This window comes from Paramisgurnus dabryanus, chromosome 17, assembly GCF_030506205.2.
Source record: "Paramisgurnus dabryanus chromosome 17, PD_genome_1.1, whole genome shotgun sequence".
Classification (NCBI taxonomy): Eukaryota; Metazoa; Chordata; class Actinopteri; order Cypriniformes; family Cobitidae; genus Paramisgurnus; species Paramisgurnus dabryanus.
The window spans coordinates 10,732,392-10,751,408 of NC_133353.1; the positions used below are offsets into that span (position 1 = coordinate 10,732,392).

Genomic DNA, 19,017 nt, shown 5'->3' on the forward strand with positions numbered 1-19,017 from the left:
GGTCAGGGACTATTTTTTTCTAGCTGAAGGAATGATTTTTATTGATTTAACTTCATGAAAGTTGCACTAATATTTTTTTTTTACTTTAATATTGTGTGGTAGGTTACCGTTATATAAAAGCAATAAGGTACTTGAGGCAAGTGCTGCATCGTGAATAAGTAACGGCTGAAGGAGTGTTACTTATTCACGATATAGCACTGCCTCTCGTACCCTATTGCTTACATAAAAATCTGATATTTGTTGAGTCAATAATGTACATAGAAAAATAATATAAACATTTATATTTACTACACAGTACATCTCATTTTGTACAAATACATTGCATGTAAACTAAATTACTGTAAATTTCACACTTCTTACATGTTACTACAAATGCTACAAACAAAAAAAAAGATTTTCATCAACATCACATCTGATGTTTTCTATTGCAATGCACCAGTGAAAAAATCTCCTTGAATGCCATACCCCTCCCCTTCAGGGTTGCAACAGTTCTTTATGCTGTATGCTCCCAATCTTAATTGGTTGAGAGTACAATTATTGCTATGGCAGGTCAATTCACAATTTAGCAGACATTACAAACATTCAATGTCAGATATTTATGTAATATACATGCTGTTGACAGATATTGATGGCCTACACAATTAAACATTATTGAGAAGTTGACAGGTTCACTGAGAATCAACTCATCAGTTTTGATAAACAAGCCATATGCATTTAGTTATTGTGCAAACTGTATACTCTTTGCACACATGTGCCAACACACTTCTCCACAATTGCCTTAACTCAATATGAAAGACTTATCTGAAATAAACAAGAAACTGTCCAGAGATCTAAAATTATTGTTTTGCGAAAAAAAAAAAATCCTCATTGAGAACTGAGCCAAAGCAAATAAAAAAAACTAACATTGTGCATGACCCCTGAAGGGCACAATCAATATATCAGTTTTTCTTTTTTGGTCAGACGTTTCACAAATAAATTCATTTAGCAGACACTTATATCCAAAGTGACAAACATTGAGATTAATCCACTGGATCTCAGGGTAGATTTTTGATTAAGGACACAATGGTGGGCATGGTTTATTTCTTCGCCTTTTACTCAATCAATACACCACGGCACCCACATTAACATCTTAAACAGGGAACTGTGGGAAATCATGATGTGTGAAGAGACTGCTCCAAGACAATCCAAAAACTCCAATTTGCATACAGTATATGGCAGTTGACAGGTTACATGCTGCGGTATATTTTAATGATGTCTCTGATTGGGCTGCGACACATGGGGCAGGACGGATTTGACATCTCTCTTAACCTCTCGCCACACTTAAAACACATGCACATGTGTCCGCACGCGTACAGCACTGAGTCCACAGTCCTCTCACAGCAAATCAGACATTCATCGCAAGTAACTGCAGAGCATGACAGGATATTGAGGGATTTAGAGGAAGGTAAGCTTGATGTTGTCCCTGGTAAATAAAGCACAGAAAAAATAACAATACATAATCATGCCTGATAGAGGTCTTCCTTAAAAACTGAAATCAGGAATATTTTGTGGTGGATAATGTATTGTAATCATTTAAACCATTATGTCAAAGCCATCTCATCATGTTTCTGACCTAACTGATCGACTCTGACCTAATTACATAATTTCCTAAATAAAATTGTATTTTCATTTTACTGTTGCTAAAGTAGGCTCAAGCTCACAGTGAAAGTTTTTAAAAGACTTGCAGTTTTGACACATCAACAAACTGATGCAATGTGGCATGGGATTTGAGTTACAAAACAACAAAAGAAAGAAGGTTTGACAGGAACATGAAAGTTAACTCTTGAAAAATTGTTGAATCTTTTGTATCTTTGCACTGCACTTCTCATTTTATTTCCTCCCTAAGATGAATCGCTTTATTGTTTTTCTTACTGTTGAAAGATGCTTTAACAGAAATAACGAAAAGAAACACACCTGCAGAACTGCTGAGGTTGTGTGGGCGGGGCTGAGAGTGATCAATCTGTCCACTGACCGCTGTACTGTGAATCTGATTGGTTGTGGGATGACTGGCAGTACTAAAGCGAGACCTCTGAATTTGTGAACAGGATGGAGAGTAACTGCAAGAAGCACCTTAAGAAAGACAGAAATTGTGATTTTTTTACCTAAACCCTAATACATTCACAACTTTGTATGAAATAAATTTTAACTAAACGTACCCAATATACTGATTTGTTTAATATGTGCTTGTAAATCGAAGATCATCCACAGAGGAGTGGAATTATCGACGCACATCTCTCGGCAAGCTCTTCCTCCATTGTGACTAACAAGCACCTCCCCTTCTGCTGTCGCTCGGAAACCAATTATATCCTCATCCATGAGTGGTGAAGTGCAACTGCTGAAAGCCCAGAATTCCTTGCGGTCCAGCAGGTCATCAGGATTGACCGGCAAGATCTTCGGATTAATGTGAGCTGGGTTACAAGAAGTGAATCCGTAAGACAAAAACCTCTTTAGAGTAGGTGTCACTTTTGGAGACCTCAGTGAGATCTTAATGAACACACATTCACCGCAGCGCAGTGGCCGATGGGAGAACGCAAGAGCGCAGTCCTCACGTCTGTTGTAACAACGCACTGCAATGTGTTCGGTTAGCAGAAGCAAACCATTGCCGTGGACACAGTGAAAACGGAAGTCATCTTGGAACTGATGTGACAGCACCGTGTTGAGGGTATTTGGAGACGTTGATGGCAGATCTTCCTGATGGTCAAGCTCACAGCTGCTCGACAAATGCCATTCGTCAATCCCATTCAGATTGAGATATTCAGCCGGGACCATCTTACTGTCTGTAAAATAAACACACATGCTTGAACATGGCAAGCACAGGTTACATTATCGCCATTACAATCGTACCAGTTTATAATGTAATCTGCAATCATCATCATCATTATCATCAGTATAACATTGCATTGTGGTTTTATTTTGACCTCAGTCAGTAAAAGTTTTCCCATTGGCTCTCCACAGTGGACAGTCGATGATGAGAACACCAGAACCTCAATTACTGGTCTGCTATAACTGTAAAGCAACATCAGCAAAAGCTTTCTAGCCACATTAGCTGCACTTTCAAAAATGTTCTTTTAAGGGCTGTATGGTTCCATAAAGAAAATTTAAAGGGCACCTATTATACAAAATCCACTTTTACAAGTTGTGGACAAAAATGTGTGTGGGCAGTGTGTGAACACAACCACCATCAAATAAAAAACAATTTCCATTAAACCAAAGCAGTTCTCTTTCCAATGTAATGTCAACCTGATAAAGCCCCGCCCATAGCCACTGACTGACAGTCCAACATTACCATAGTTTCCGCCCTTAACGAGTTGTACGCTATCTACCACATCTCAATAGGGCAATACTTTTATAAGTGTTTTATAAACTATAAAAAGCTAAGAAAGAAATGGAAACTTGATTGAAAGGTACTTCGAGGAGCAAAAATGGTTCTTCTATACTCTAATAAAAATAGTGCTACATGGCACTAAAAGTGGTTCACTGGCTTGTAATCATAGGGGAACCATTTTTAGTGCTAAACATCACCTGTGTAGAACCATTTGTGCTATGTTGAACCATAGCTGGTGCTATAGTCATGCTTTAGCACTAATTATGGTCCAACCAGACTCTAGTACATTCATTTCATTTGTACAGAGAGTCTGGCCACGCTCCATTGCAAAGCGTTACTTCCGTTAAGGAGGGTCCATTGTTGAAGTTTAAAACTATTGGATCTGCCCAGAGTCACACAGGATCTGCCAAAGCCAATCGCTAACGTGTGGTCGTGACGTATATCATGCACCGAAACCCGACGGAAACAACAAGTCAAAATAATCAGACAAACAAAACTTAGCAAACCTGGTTCTTGCTCCGGCTTTAACTTCTGTATATTCGGCAGTTTTGCAACAACGGACAGAATAGCTTTTCTCACGTCTTTCTCCGCTGCCATTACTGAACTACAACTCAAACTGACGCACAACCTCAACGTCATCGTTCTTAGCCACCCCCATCTGTTCGCTGATTGGTCCTGCAGATTTTTGCAGGAGAAAACGAAACTCTATAGAGCCATCCCAGACGTACTGCTGAAGCGAAATGAAAATTAAGCGGAAGCACGTAGGAGGGCGGAGCCAGGCTAATATAGGTGCTCTGTAGCGCTAAAAATGGTTCCCCTGGTTGATTACACGCTTGTAGTACTATTTAGCAGCCTTTTTTGAGTGTATGACATCACTGCGAAGAGCCCATTAAAGAACATTTATTTTAAAGAGTGTGCTCATAAACTAAAAAGGATCCATGCCTTATGTCATTCCTATTAACTAAACAGCCTTCAGCTGACGCCAGCTATTTTGAACAGGAATTATTTAAACAGGGAAGCTTCAGTGACATTGGGGTCATAGTGAAAGGGAAGATCAAAAAGTAGTGCATGAGTTGTTGAAACAGCAACAAGTGATTTTTTACAAATGCTTTAAAAAAATGAACAAAATTATAATATTAAAAGTGCAAAACAATCCACCATACAAACTGTCCATACAGTACAAACTCCATAGAAGTTTCATAAATGTCTCTTTTCATCATTACGTGCATTCCCCTGAATATCGAGCCCATGACCCTGAGACTGTTAGTGAGATGCTTTACAAGATGAGCAACAGAAAAGCTACACAATTCCTGATGTGTGATTTAAATTAGTAAGAACATGACCTGATTTTAGTCTTGGCATTTAGCCTTCTGACTATAAACACTATTTGGGGTAACAGGAGAGAACAGCATGTGCAGATGGCTAGCGTTCATCTTTTCTTTGCTCTGAGAGACACGTACACAATTTGGGTACGTGAAGATGCGTGGCAAAAATAAAACTGGAAATAGGCTTGAACACAAATGGCGCATGCAGCATGTTGGACAATACAGGTAATATATCAATTGTCTGCTTAGTGGATCCTCGCTAAATCTTTATGTGTGTCTTGTATCTTTGAAAAAAGCGGTATTTTTTATATAATGGCAGCTAAGTTAATCCAGCTGTCTCTAAAGGTTAACTGATGTTTCACCAGCACTGACCTATATATACACAGTCTGCTATTAAACACATTGTACACACACACTTACCACCTCCGAAACATAGTGCTATTTGAATGTATGGAAACATTGCCTATTTTTACTTAAACATAAGTGATGATTGATTTTAAAAATAAGATTAGTTTAGACTGCAGAAGAGTTCATCAGTGCATGAGATCATACCTACCGCAATGTTGAATTTGATAAAAAAATTATCTGCTACCAAACCTGTAAACAAAGAGCAAACACATGCACCTGGCAGACATTCAATTTTGAAGGCCTAAAAGCTGAAATATAGGGGTGCGCGGGGCAAAAACTAATGTGGGGTTAGTTGTAACACGGACTGTTTCCATTGTTGCACAAGGTTGAGCGTTTTGGTTTTCCGGTTTTTTTCCAAAGAGTAATCGATGAACGAGTGTTTTGGTGGCATGTAATTACATTTTTTCATCATATGTTTTTTTCGGTTTCTAAGTTGGGTGTGTAAGATACCAAATCCAATGCTATGTCATATTAATCAGTGTCTTGTTGACTAAAACATAGCATTATTTTGAAGCAACTTTTTTGGTGGGCTTGAAAATATTTTGACTCAGTGGGGTTACTTGTAACGCTGTGTTACAACTAACCCTTCAGCACTTACAATATGTAAACCACTAACGTTAGCGTAATTCTTGCCGTTGTTTTAAATAGGCTACACATGAATGACTGCTGGCTGCCAACAAAATAAATGTGCCTGTCTTATCAAAAATCATGTGCCAAATTTATTTTTGTTCATATCTTTAATATTGATTGAATAAGGTCACATCAAAGATTGAGATCATAATGAAATGAATGGCTAAAATCAGACTTTAATGCTCATTATCACATACTGTAGTATGGTTATAACAGAGGGTCACATATAAAATAAATTCTCATAATTGTGCTGCTTTTTCTCACATATTTAGACATTTGTATCCATTTATAATTGAACTATTGTTAGAAAAGGGCTGGGTGAATGAATACAGTGTGGAAACCTGTCTATTATAGACAGATATATAAACAATATCCACTTCAAGTATTTGGACAAAATAGTATTGAAATATTTGCTTGCAAACTTAATTTTTAGCAAGTGTTACAACTAACCCCCTGCCTGTTACAATTAACCCCACCTATGGGGTAAGTTGTAATGTTTGCACTTCTTTCACGTTTGGTGTAATTGTCCAAGAATGGCAAGTAATAAAAACAAACTTCAAATTTGTAGCAGAGATGTTTGTGTTGCTGTGTAAAAATATAAATAATCAAACTCAAATATTTTTTAAATGATTGAGCCAAAACCAAAAAGCGTTAGGTTGTGCCCCACTCTCCCCTATAGTATGGTAGTAGACAGTGCTTAGTTTGTTTATGGGAACTTATTTCTAAAGGGAACTGCACCTCACAAAAACAAAATGTTGAATATGTTATAACCTAACCACATTAAATAATTAAAAAAAAACTTGTTCTCACTTTGCCAGCATTCTAAAATTCCCCGGATTACTGTACGCGTTTCATTGTAGAAGTGAAAGTGTGGGCAGCAATTCCAATCTCTCCCATCTTTTTCCATTGGGCTTTTTTGTAATTAGGATAAGAGGGCATGAATGTCGGATACTATTTTTAAATGTTTTGGATTTAAATCGTTTAAATGTGCCTTATCAAGGAATCAGCACGTGTTCACTAAAGCACAGTCACATTAAACACTGAGCTGAACCTCGGCAAATCCAAACTCTGACTGGCATGTCATCCGATATAAGGGTAACTTCCGAACAACCCGCTCCAGGTAGTTAGAGGCCTTAAGATGAGACATTTTAAACTTCTGAAACGTGATAATTTGATATTAGAGCTGAAAGAAATGTGAACTCACCAAGTAGCTGCACTCCACTTGTCAACCCATAAACATCAATGATTGCCCATACTGGCACCCCTGACGGTACTCCGCTAAAGAAGAAGATCGGAGCATTGTCATTAACCCGGTAAAACGCTCGTCCCACACCGTCCAGCCAGAAAGACAGAATTGTTCCCTCTTCGCACTGCTCCTCGGGCAAAGCTCGGGCCCAAAACCCTCTCTCGCTAACAAGATCAGGGCAGGTAAAACGTGGAAGCCACGCTGAAATTAGATCAGATGGGTCCACCGTAGTAAAACCCAGTCGTAGGGCGCCAGTCCAACAACCCTGTTTTTTTGTGATCTAAAAGAAACAAATTAAGGAAAGCAACAAACGCTGTTAGTTCACCCAAAAACAAATATATTTTGGCATACTTATGTATTACAGTGTGATATGTAACACAAAAAGTAGATTTCATGCAGAATTGTTGTAAATGCCAGCCTCACCATTCACTTTTATGAAATATGAGTCAGTCTTTTTCTAAATGTATTCTTGTGTTTGACAAACTAAATAAACTCATAAGGTTTTGGAGTGACATGATGGTGCACAAATGACCGCAAAGTTTCACTTTACAAGAATATTTACAAGATTGTTTACAAACAGAAAACGACAAACAAGCTGTTGTGTGATGCTATAAATAGAGACCAGCATAGGTGTTTATCAGATACTGAGTCCTGTTTTCTCAGCAATCCGTAACAACTTCATTCATCAGACCGAGATAACAGTACGACCTCACATGTTAGCATTTCAAGAATTCTCTCTCTTTTTCCTCCTTCACCCTGTGGAGATGGAGTGATATGAGAAAGGGATATTTGAGGGCTATTTTGGGACCACACAAAAGGGCGTTATGTGGGAGGAGGTGAGCCTTAGGCTACACTGTAAAAAAATTCCGTAGAAATTGCAGCTGGGTTGCCGGTAATTTACCGTAGATTTACATTTATGTTTTTTACTGGCAACATTTTGTTCAAAGTTAAATGAAAATTTAACATTTACAAGTCTTTATCTTTACAGAGTAAAACTAAAAAACAGCATCAAGCAAAACATTCTGGGAAACAAAATCTGGGCCAAAAAACAGAAAAAGGTTGATGATGATTTCTGGTTCCCAGAATGCTTTGCATGAGGCTGTTATTGTATAGTTTTATTCTGTAAAGATAAAGACTTGTTAATATTTGAAATTTATTTAACTTTGAACAAACTCTTGCCAGTAAATAACATAAATGTAAATCTACGGTAAATTACCGGCAACCCAGCTGCAATAACATTGAAATTTCTACGGATTTTTTTTACAGTGTACCGTACCTTTAGTCGAACCTGTTCGTAGATTCTGACTGTCCGGTTGGTGAACGTGATGGCATTACAGAAGCTGCCGATCCGGCGCACGTTGCGTTGTGTCTTGTCCATCACAATCTGAGAACCTTTCGTGTTGGCATGGAAACAGAGCGGCGAGGGGGCTTGTGGATCTAGATACATGTTCTCCTTCAGAGGGTGGCAGCGAAGGGTTCCTTTTAAGAGATTGACAAAATAATAGTTAAACTGGGGCAGATTCAACAGGCACTGAACAATAGTGTGTTAGTTTGACAAAGTATTGTTATTCTTGATAAGAGCTCTATGGTGTGTGTAAAGAACAGACAGAACATTGGCTACCAATGAATGAAAATCTTTATCAAGGACAAGGAGACAGTAAAAGTGTGACATAGACAAAAAAGCCACACATGTGAGTCTTTAAGGGTGCCAAAAGTGAGGTTATGTCTTAATGCAAACACAAACACTCACACAGTAGTGAATCAACAGCTTTGTGTATGATGGTTAAAAGAGCATCTCGTCCCAAAAGCAATAAAAGTCCATGATGCTTCAACTCTGCCATGAATCTGACTGTCTATAAATAAGCACTTGTGGAATTTGCATTTCCTAATCTAATTCAGACATGTTAATTATTAATGAATTGTTATTACTATATAATTATTATTAAATATTCAATTATGGGTGATTCGTATGAAATTAGACTTATGAGGTGTCATGAAACATTTTGATAAAAAAGTAAATGCAAAGTAAGAGTATCAAAATAAGAAGCATACAGTTACAAACATCTCTTCATACTATTTTGCACATGATTTCAAATGACATCATACAAACCAATTTTGATGTTTTTTCCTCATTTAAGGGGAAAATTTTTAGTACTGCAACTTGTCCATGACTGGATTTTGGTTCTTTGACATGGAAATATTTATAATTAAAAAATCTAAAAAATTAAAAGCTTCAGTGCATGTTATAATATAAACATTTACAGTAAAGAAACATGTGGTCTTTGGTGATCATTGGTAAATGTAGAGACAAAAATAAGGAATTTAAATGTGTCCAAGACCAATTTTCTCATCCTCCGCAACAATTTTCAATCATTGTTTAAGCCCTCAAGGAACAAATATTTTAAAAAAAAATAGTTGGAAGGGACATAATTGACTGTGACACTCAAGATGGCTACCAGGTAAGCAGTTCTTATTTTTCTCTCCAGATAAAAGTTGAAATTTTGTTTGTCATAGTACCTAGACAACTTTTTAGTTCTCATTACCAAAAATGAGTTTGTAAATGCATATATTTAATGTAATATCATGTTGCGGTAATGATAATTTTTGATAATGATAATCTAAAAAATTTAAATAATTCTATAGGAAATATTTTTTATAAATTCAGACCTGAATCTTATATGTGAAAAAAAATGCTTTCTAAAATTTTTGATGCTGGACACCTTCTAAATCTGGATTTCACGAGAATCACCCATATGTTTCAAAGTGCCTTTAAGAACACATACATCACATATTTTTATTAAATATTTGAATCAGTTTGAATCAGTAATGTTGTGTGATTGTTTCATTGACAGATATTTGCATTAAATTTTGTATATAATGATATAATCATTTCATTTCATTATAGAAATTGTCACTTTGTAAGTGTGAGCAAAAATGTTCCGTTTTGGGTGTGTCCTTTTAAATGCAAAGGAGCTAACTAGCTGTGCAGTGGTTGGCTAGTGCAGATTAAGGGGCGGTATTATCCCCTTCTGACATCACAAAGGGAGCAACATTTTAATAACCTATTTTTTCAGCAGTGTAGATTTAACACTTGTGATTTTGCAGTGGCATGCTTGCAGAGAATGGTTTACCAAAACTAAGTTACTGGGTTGATCTTTTTCACATGTTCTTGGTTGATAGAAGCACTGTACCCAAGTATAGCACTTAAACATGGAAAAAGTCTGATTTTCATGATATGTCCCCTTGAAAGGATATTGCAAATCACTGTCATGGTTTGTTTTGTACTTGTGGTGACAGGTACTGTGGTTCCAAAAACATTGATATTTTAGAAATAGTAAATGATAAATAATTAAAAATACCAAAATCATTAAAGAGCACTGCTTGTTCTCACAGATTTGTAAGACTGGCATGTGATCTAACATTTTCTCCCCAACTCCCTTTCATATTTTCCCAGCCATCTGCAATGCTTTAAGTCAAGGACACTCTTATTTGGAGCCCTTTTTTCTCTTTAATTAACAGCTGTTGACATTTCACTGGGTGTGGGTCAATGACTGAATCTTGAGCTTTAGGGTCACACAGACATGAGACTGATTTCAGACTTTCATCTAGTTTACCTGCACGAGCTCTGAATAAGGGCAGGTACAGTGTAAGTTTCTGAGTCTATTTATGTGTTTACAAAAACACTGTAGTACACAACACCGAAAAATCAATGATACTGTACTTAGGATGCTGTACACTCTTTTTTATCCTAGTTTAAAAGGGTGTTAGAGATGTTGACAATCTCTTCATAACAATGTCATATTCTGTTATATATGTGGATTTTTTTCTCTTGCACTGCTCTAGGCGGTAGTTGGCACAAGTGTCAGTTTGATTCAGTGTGAGATAAAAGTGTTTGCTATGTGGGTATAAAACAGAGATGTTTATTACACTCAGTGTTCACAGAGAGAGAAAGAGAAACCTAAAAATAACTTACAAATCTAAAATGTATATTTGGGCCAACTTAAATAAAGCAACAACATCTAGGGTATTGCATTTTTTTTAAATACAAAAACATTTATTTAATTTACAGATACAAAAGGAAAACATGGCACATTAACAATATAGCACATGTGTTAAAAAAATGTCTAGTAGCACAAGCAAAAAATTAATCCAGATAATTTAGTAAAAAAAGCACGCAAAATGATAATTATCTAATAACTAATCAATAGCCTACATTTGTATTCATTTTTCAACACTGGGTTAAGTGCTTGTAAAAATAGTTGAAAGTGTTTATTCACAAATACTTGAAAGAAGAATCATGTCACTCACCTTGTAAAGTGGTACGGGTTACCTGCCCACCCATCTGAAGTCATTAAATTGTCCAAAATATTTGGCAGATACTCTGCTGCTGTATGATAGCAGTCAGTGGTTGACAAACACACGCGAGGATACACGCTGTCATTCAGTAGGACCTGTGCTTCATTAACATAAGAGGCGGAGCTTGGGATGTCTGGAGGCGTATTTAGTATTTGTTTGTTTGTTTGTTTCTATGTAAGAAAAAAATTAAATTACAACCCAAAATGCGCAACTAGTTAATCTTCAAAGAGAAACTGACATCAAAAGTTCAACAAACCAGTCAAATCTAGCTCTATTTGAATAAATTAAAAGAAAAATAAATATAAGTAAACAAAATATTAACAAATGAAATAAATACGAGGCAGACTAATTTGTACAATATTTTATATGTTTTCAAACGTTTCGATGTAAAATCAAAATTGATATAAAATGAAATTATATATATATTTTACCAAGTGATAGTGTTTTTTAAGGATGTGATAGTTTTCTTATTTTTAATTATTATTATTATTATTATTATTATTTTTTTTTTTTGAGGAAGTGATAGTATTTTTAGTTACGTGTATTTTTATCGTCGTGATGACGTCATCGCGGCGGGCAAGTTGGAGACAGGTGAGCGGTGTCTTTTCTATTTGTTTGTTGTTTAATGCATAATAATATAATGTGAGCGGTCTGAAGTTATACTTTTATAAAGACTTTTGCTCTGTTCTATATAAAATATAAACATAGTAAAACCAAGAGTACGGTTGGAGGTCAGAGGGAGGATGTTATCGGACGCATACCGTAATGTCTGTGAAGTTATGCGCCTTCTCGTAAAATGTGTAAATAGGCTACATTGTGTATGGCATTGTCTGGTTTGGGTTCAGATTTTACCAATAATTATGTATAAGTACATTTTCCCCACTAGAGGGCATAAGACAACGTGGAAGATGATAAAGTTGAAAAAATAAAAGTCCATTACAGAAGTCCTGCCTTGAACAGATTTATTACCGCGAGCATGAAAATGTCCCGTTTTTTGTTTAAGTAGATGTTGGTCTATTGTTTTAATTGAAGATAAATGAGATTGATTTTATGCAGATTTTTTGGTATCTTTTGATGTTAGACATGAGGATGTATACAAGGCTGATACAATGTGAACAGTACATTGTTTTATGAATTTGAGGCTAGGCCAAAACTCGTTCGACTTTCCCTTCTGTTTCACTGTGAGGCAATGTAGTGCAACAGTGTCTGTAATACACAGACACGTGTGTGTGATCTGAATCAAATGTGCACCTAGCATATTAGTACTTACTTCACTTTAGAGATAGATTTAAGTTGTAATAAAAGGTTGAGGGAGCTTAAAGAACACAAAACAATACAATATTTTGATAAATGATGGTAAGCAGACAGTTGACGGTACTCAACAGAATAAATAAACTCATACAGGTTTAGATCAACATGAGGGCGAGTTAACGACGACATTTCGGGTAAACTATCTCTTTAAAGGCGGTGTGCATGATCTCTGAAAGCCAATGTTGACATTCGAAATCACCTAAACAAATAAGCCCCTACCCCAATAGAATCTGGACCTTCTTTTATAGACCCGCCCCACACATAAAGCAACCCAGGCAATGATGGTTGGTTAGTAGACCCGCCCCTTACTGCTGATTGGCTACAAGTCTGTTTTGGTACTGGGCCCGACAGTCTCCCTTTTCCAAAGTGTTTTTCAAAAATCATGCACCCCGCCTTTAAGTTGGTTATTATAGGGGTGCCAAGTTGGTTTTGAGTGTGCGTTCCCAAATTGTTTATGAGCATAATACTTGGTTATGAGTGTGCATAGTACATCTCGGAGTGTGTCAGTCATGGTTTGTAAGAAGGAAAAGAAGGAATTGTACAATCACTGTGGCATGTGTGTGTTTATGCCTGTAAGTGACAAGATTTCTGTTATCCCATGATAATGGATTTCGTTTTCTTTCCACTTGGGGGAGCTCTTTACCCAATAAGCATGTAGTTTGGTCCTGCAGCTTTCTATTTAAATAGTTAAACCTTACACTTACATGCTTCAGTTTTTAACACATCATTATCTTTATTATAATCAACAGAGACAGATGGCTGTTCCTACCAATTATAAACTTTGGGAAAATCATAATTTGAACATCCATGTGTGTGTGTACAGTGTGTGTCTGGGTCCTCTCATTTCTTCAGCATATTCTAAGTCCAGTAGTATCAACAATTTTCTCTGCTGAAAAACAAAGGACATGTGTGTGTGTGTGTGTGTGTGTGTGTGTGTGTGTGCGCGCGCGTGTGTGTGTGTGTGTGTGTGTGTGTGTGTGTGTGTGTAAACTAATATGTCCACAGCTGGAGGCTCTGGTGAAGACCATTCTGACACTGATTAAGCCTCATGAGGCCTTAAAAGATTCAGTAGCTTAAAGGTAGAGAAGGTGAGGGTAAAGGAAATAAGAGAGTGAGTGAGTGAGTGAGTGAGTGAGAGGGAGAGAGAGAGAGAGAGAGAGAGAGAGAGAGAGAGAGAGAGAGAGAGAGAGAGAGAGAGAGAGAGAGAGATGTGCAATAGATACTGTAGTTATGTGGAGTGGACTACTGTCCAGACCATCATCCATGTGGATTTCTTAAATGAATGTAGGATGAAAAACTTTTGTTTATAGTATAATAAAATTTGTGTACTTCTATGTGTAATGATGAAATGTTTTTTTCCAAAATCAGAATAATGGTAGTCAAATAAAAATGTGATGTATCTGTATTAAAAGGAGGTACCTGATCCATGGCTAACATGCAAATCTTGACCAGGTGCAATTCTAGGATTTCAGCTTCTGTATCTGCATTTAAACCAGGCGTACAAGGTAGTGACACAGAGTAACATTTGTTGCCTGAGGTGCAACAGGTTTTGAGATGTCTTACTGCAGCTGCTGCCTTCAGAAAATTACAGATTCCTACGGTGCACTTATATTATACCTAACCCGACCAAACCGTGCCCAGTCGTGATACTCTCCCCTCCCTACTCCCCCAGAAACACAGACTCACTGTACTTTCCGATCCAAGCCCGGGCGCCCTTTCATCATTAGGATGCAAATGTTTTGAAGAAAACAGGAAGTGAAGTGCTCTCTTAACACTGGAATCCATCATAATGTTGAGTCGTTTGGTGCAGGTTGACATCATATTGCTTTGTTGATCTGTTGCGTGTGCTGCTCAGATGCAATTGATGTCTCTCCTTTTGAACCGCACTGTGGCAAATTTCGCAGTCACACTTGCACATTCAGCGCGCGAGTCCATGTGAACCGAACCCGCATGCAAGCTGGCCAGGGCGCAATTAACCAATGGGTTACGATAATGTGAGTGGGCTATAGGATACTGACAGCTCATATATTCAGATTAAATCATAGATTTTAAGTGGAACGAAGATAAATTATGGAGGCTGAAGCTTCACCAAGTAAGGTTTAGCAACACCGTTTCCTATTCTCCTTGTGTCCTACTTACAATATTGCCAATGTATCAACACCAATTCCAAAAAACAATGAACAATAATTAATTTAAGCCATTAATTTAGTATAAAATTACGAATTTATTATACAAATATGCACACATCATTCTTGAATTGAGCCAATGATTGTTTTCTGAAAAAGTGAATTTTGCGTAACACCTGCGTTTGTTCTTTTTCAAACCATATGAAAATCTTTCTCTCCCCCCTCAGCAAATAGTTTTACAGTCTAACAGCAAGCAAAATGAAAAGAGTATGGGTCAAAAACTCCGGTTAAAAAGTCAGACTTAGATTTTTAAGTCTAAATGTCAACACCAATGAGCTTCACCACACTCTCAGTATAACGTGACTGGGCAGAGCTGTAAGATATACTTGCGTTATGACGAACGAAAATGCTCTGAGAATAATGTATTCTGTAACATTGTATTCTTCATGATTATACTAAAATGCGAACGCATTTGCTTTTAGAATCTAGCAATTATCAAAGCGGGAAAGACTAACATTTAATTTGAATGCTGAACGGCACAGATTTCGCTGTTTAGAAGTTGAAGGAAAATTATCCTGTTTATCTTCAAAATATCTAAATTATATATAATTTGTGTAATTTCGTATGGCTAGAGACGACTGTGTATGTGTGTGTCTGTTGGCTTGTGTGGCCAGTATGACCTTATTAGCAGTTTTCAGAGATGTGTGCACTAAGTCTTATAAGACCACCAACAGTGAACCCATCAGAACTTGGCAATCAATACACACACATACAGACACACACACGCACGCCGGAGTCATGCAGAGTGCCGATTGCTCTCTTTCATCAGCCTACGTCATAAATATCAAAGTTGTCAGTCTCAACTAGTTATGACAGAACTGCACACACACAGCCACCTTAACATAAAAACAACACCATGCCATATTCATCCACTGCAGACATCTGTGATTGTGCCCTGTGATTTTGACATTATGTATAAAAAAGTAATTTTTTATTCAAACCAGAACTGTCAGAATTGGTCTAGTAACTGTTCAAACTGTTTGTGTTAAGTACATTTTACTAGCAGCAAGTCTTGTCATGCACTTAGACCTCAACCCTAAAAACACAAACCCTAAAGGAATAGTTCACCCAAAAGTGAAAATTCTGTCATCATTTACTCAACCTCTTGTGTAACAAACCCGTATAAATTTCTTTGTTCTGATGAACACGAAGGAAGATATTTTAAGGAGTGTTTGTAACCAAACCGTTCTTGGACCCCATTTACTTCCCTACTAGGAAAAAAGAATACAATGAAAGTAAATGGGGTCCATGAATGGTTTGGTTTGTGACAAGGTTATTAGTTTTGCTTTTTTAAATACGTTTTTATTTTAATATAATTTTCAATTTTGCTTTAAATTTAAGTTTTTAGTTAGTTTCATAAATATTTTAGTTAGTTTTTGTTTAGTTTTTATTTTGCAAACACATTTCTATTCAGTTTTTATTTTATTTAGCTTCAGTTATAGTTTTAGTAATTAAAATCTTTCACAACGCGCTCTACAGTGCACGCATTGAAAAAAGATAGGTATGTATTAATTTGTCTATGTTGAGGTAATAACATAGTTTAATATGGCAAAAGGGTAGACTATTCCTTTAAATTTACATAATACATAACAGAAAACTTCCAGTGTAGACCAAAGAAAGCAAAGCAAGACATTTATTTTCAGCAAAATGTAATGTTTGCACAATTTACAGTTAACGACTATTAGCACCCTCGTTGACTTTATCATTACCGACTGTAGTCTTCCTTTACGAATCTTTCGCCATGAATTTTTATTTTTCACGATGGTTGGTTTGCAAATGTACTTTCATGTTTGTGGGATTTTTCCCCGTAATTTCAACACCACAAAGTGTATTATTCAGCGTGACAATGAATTAAATTCGAAATAGTCCCAAACAGGGCTGTCGTATTTATCAGTTAACTGATGTTGCTGTCAGCTTTAGCTAACCTCACATGCATAAAGCGCCATAGGTAAATGTATTATACAACCTGGTTGGTTTTAAACTACACCACATCAGATTTTTCGCCTTGGATGAAAGCTTATTAATTACAAAAACGAATACTTATTTTTGATAATTATTATTTTATTTCAGTTAGTTTTTCAATAACTGTTGCTAGTTTCGTTTAGTTTTAGTTTTCATTTATAATGAATTTTAAATTTTATTTCAGAAATGTTTTTTAACTGATAGTTTTAGTCTTAGTTTCAGTTTTGTTTACGAAAAACAACATGAGAGTGAGTAAATGATGACAGAATTTTCATTTTTCTCTTTAAAGGTGGTTTTAAAAGGTTAGATATGGGCCCCTAGTGGTGAGATCAAACAGCTCACCCCTCAATTTCAAAACGCATATGGTAGCAACCACAGGACAAACATGTCGTTGTCTGTTTAGGGAGACTGTATAAACATGTTGGGACTTTCATATAAGGTGACCCATGTAGATGATGTAGATGTTGATACCAACGGCTCATTCTAAGGTAATAAAATGATGGCGGTTACATGTAACACATACATTACCTAGGAAACCAAAACATTTGATATTTTCAACGAGGTATTTGTTCAAGAGTTCGGTTAAGCAACTAGTCAGACCATTAAAAAAACTAAAACCGTAAGTAAAGTTCCGACCAGACGCGTTTTCGCGTCACCGCACGTGCTTTCAATGAAACCGTCTATAGCACATTTCATACACAGAGGTCATTCAAAGTGCTTTACATAGAAATGAGAAAACAATGAATAAGAGAAAAAATATGTAGAAATAAGATTACTCCGTTTGGCAATTTTGGCAAATTTTACCTTATGTTTTGGACAAACACTTATATCCAGTCACAAAAATGTTTTTTAATGTCAGTGACTAATTTGTTTTAGTATACCTAAGCATTACGATGCATAAGGCTGTGCTACTGTATTTCGTGAATAAGTCACAGTTAAAGGGCAACCCCTTCAGCCGTGATTTATTCACGATACAGCACTATCACTTTAATGTTTTATAAAACAGTTACCACACAATACAAAAAAGATGTATCAACTTTCATAAGGTAAAATTACTGAAAGCCTGAAAAAGTCCCTCACTGAATGTGAACAGCAACAGATGTTGCGTCTGAAAATGCTTATTTCCACACTATATAGTAGGCGAAAAGGAGTAGGCGAGGCAAGTAGTATGTCCGAATTCACAGCATTTGAAAAACAGTAGGCAAAATGACCCAAGTACTTGCGGCAAGATTTTTTGGTGTGCATTCCTACTTAAAAAAAAATCTTTGTTGAAGTTACTTTATTTGTTGGAGGCACATTTTAAAGTTGGATTTTTACAGTGTGCAAAACACCAAAAACAGAGTTCATTGCTTTGACACACTCAAAGCAAAGTGTGTCAGAGTAAGGTCAGGTACTTCTTTAAAGTCTCCTGGGCTGAACTGGGTTGAAGAGTGCAGTTAAAATGATAAATAAATAGCCAGTGGCCTTTAGTTTACATCCCAGGCATGACTATGATTTGCTGCTCGCTGTTTTTTTTAAGCACATGGAGTAGATATCTTCTTTTGAGCCAAATCATAAAATGCAATTCATCAATATTTTGTCCCATATTCCCAATGAAAAGGATGAAGGTTTATATGTCATACATATATGATATATAAAGAAGGCCTCAAAAGCAAGAGAAATTTTGATTTTATGGAGTTTATAACCCAGCTGCTAACACTTGTCTTTCCATGTGCCTTATAAAAAGTAAGCTGAACTGAGGTCATTGATTGTACAATCCCAGCGTGGACCACTAACTCGCCAATCCTAAAGCTAAACCACAGACGTGTAGGTCACCTCCCCTGCATCTCACTACAGTATTCAATAAATTCCCCGGCTTTTCCGTTATCAGCACTGTTACCGTGCATCTCGGTCTCATTTTTCTGCTACAGTGCACATACTGTAAATAACCATATTTTCATAGCTTCAGTGGTTTGTGTTGGACCACAAGGCACATATTTATGGTGTGTACTGGATGAATTTATGTTGATGTTTGGAGACCGATATTACCAAATGCACAATAGGAACAGTGCGTCTCATTGTCTGGACTCATAATGTTGTTCTGGTTTTTTTCTGGATAAGTGCCTGTCAATGGTGGAGGCTCATGCTCTCAAGGGAGTGCCTGTCACTCTCAGGTCCTGCTGTGTACTTTCTAGGCCCTGTAATCTCCATCTTCAGTACCAGTGGCAGTGAAAGAGGAATAATGTATAC

At 36.7% G+C, this 19,017-nt stretch overlaps 1 protein-coding gene across 1 annotated transcript; it reads right to left on the bottom strand.

Annotated features, from left to right (window-relative positions):
* Positions 1–272: 272 nt before the first annotated feature.
* Positions 273–11,407, bottom strand: neurl1ab (neuralized E3 ubiquitin protein ligase 1Ab). The gene is made up of 6 exons (XM_065297373.2): positions 11,282–11,407; positions 8,250–8,452; positions 6,932–7,253; positions 2,196–2,816; positions 1,954–2,109; positions 273–1,462 (listed from the first exon to the last, which is right to left on the bottom strand). Exons 1-6 carry the CDS (start codon positions 11,313–11,315, stop codon positions 1,227–1,229), a joined length of 1,572 nt encoding a protein of 523 aa, XP_065153445.1. The 5' UTR covers positions 11,316–11,407; the 3' UTR covers positions 273–1,226.
* Positions 11,408–19,017: the final 7,610 nt, after the last annotated feature.

Coding starts and splice junctions, on each gene's coding strand:
- neurl1ab (XM_065297373.2), bottom strand. CDS start 11,315: ATGGGTGGGCAGGTAACCCGTACCACTTTACAAG. Junction 8,453..11,281: donor AACCCGTACCACTTTACAAG/GTGAGTGACATG, acceptor ATCTCTTAAAAG/GAACCCTTCGCTGCCACCCT. Junction 7,254..8,249: donor ACGAACAGGTTCGACTAAAG/GTACGGTACACT, acceptor TGTTTCTTTTAG/ATCACAAAAAAACAGGGTTG.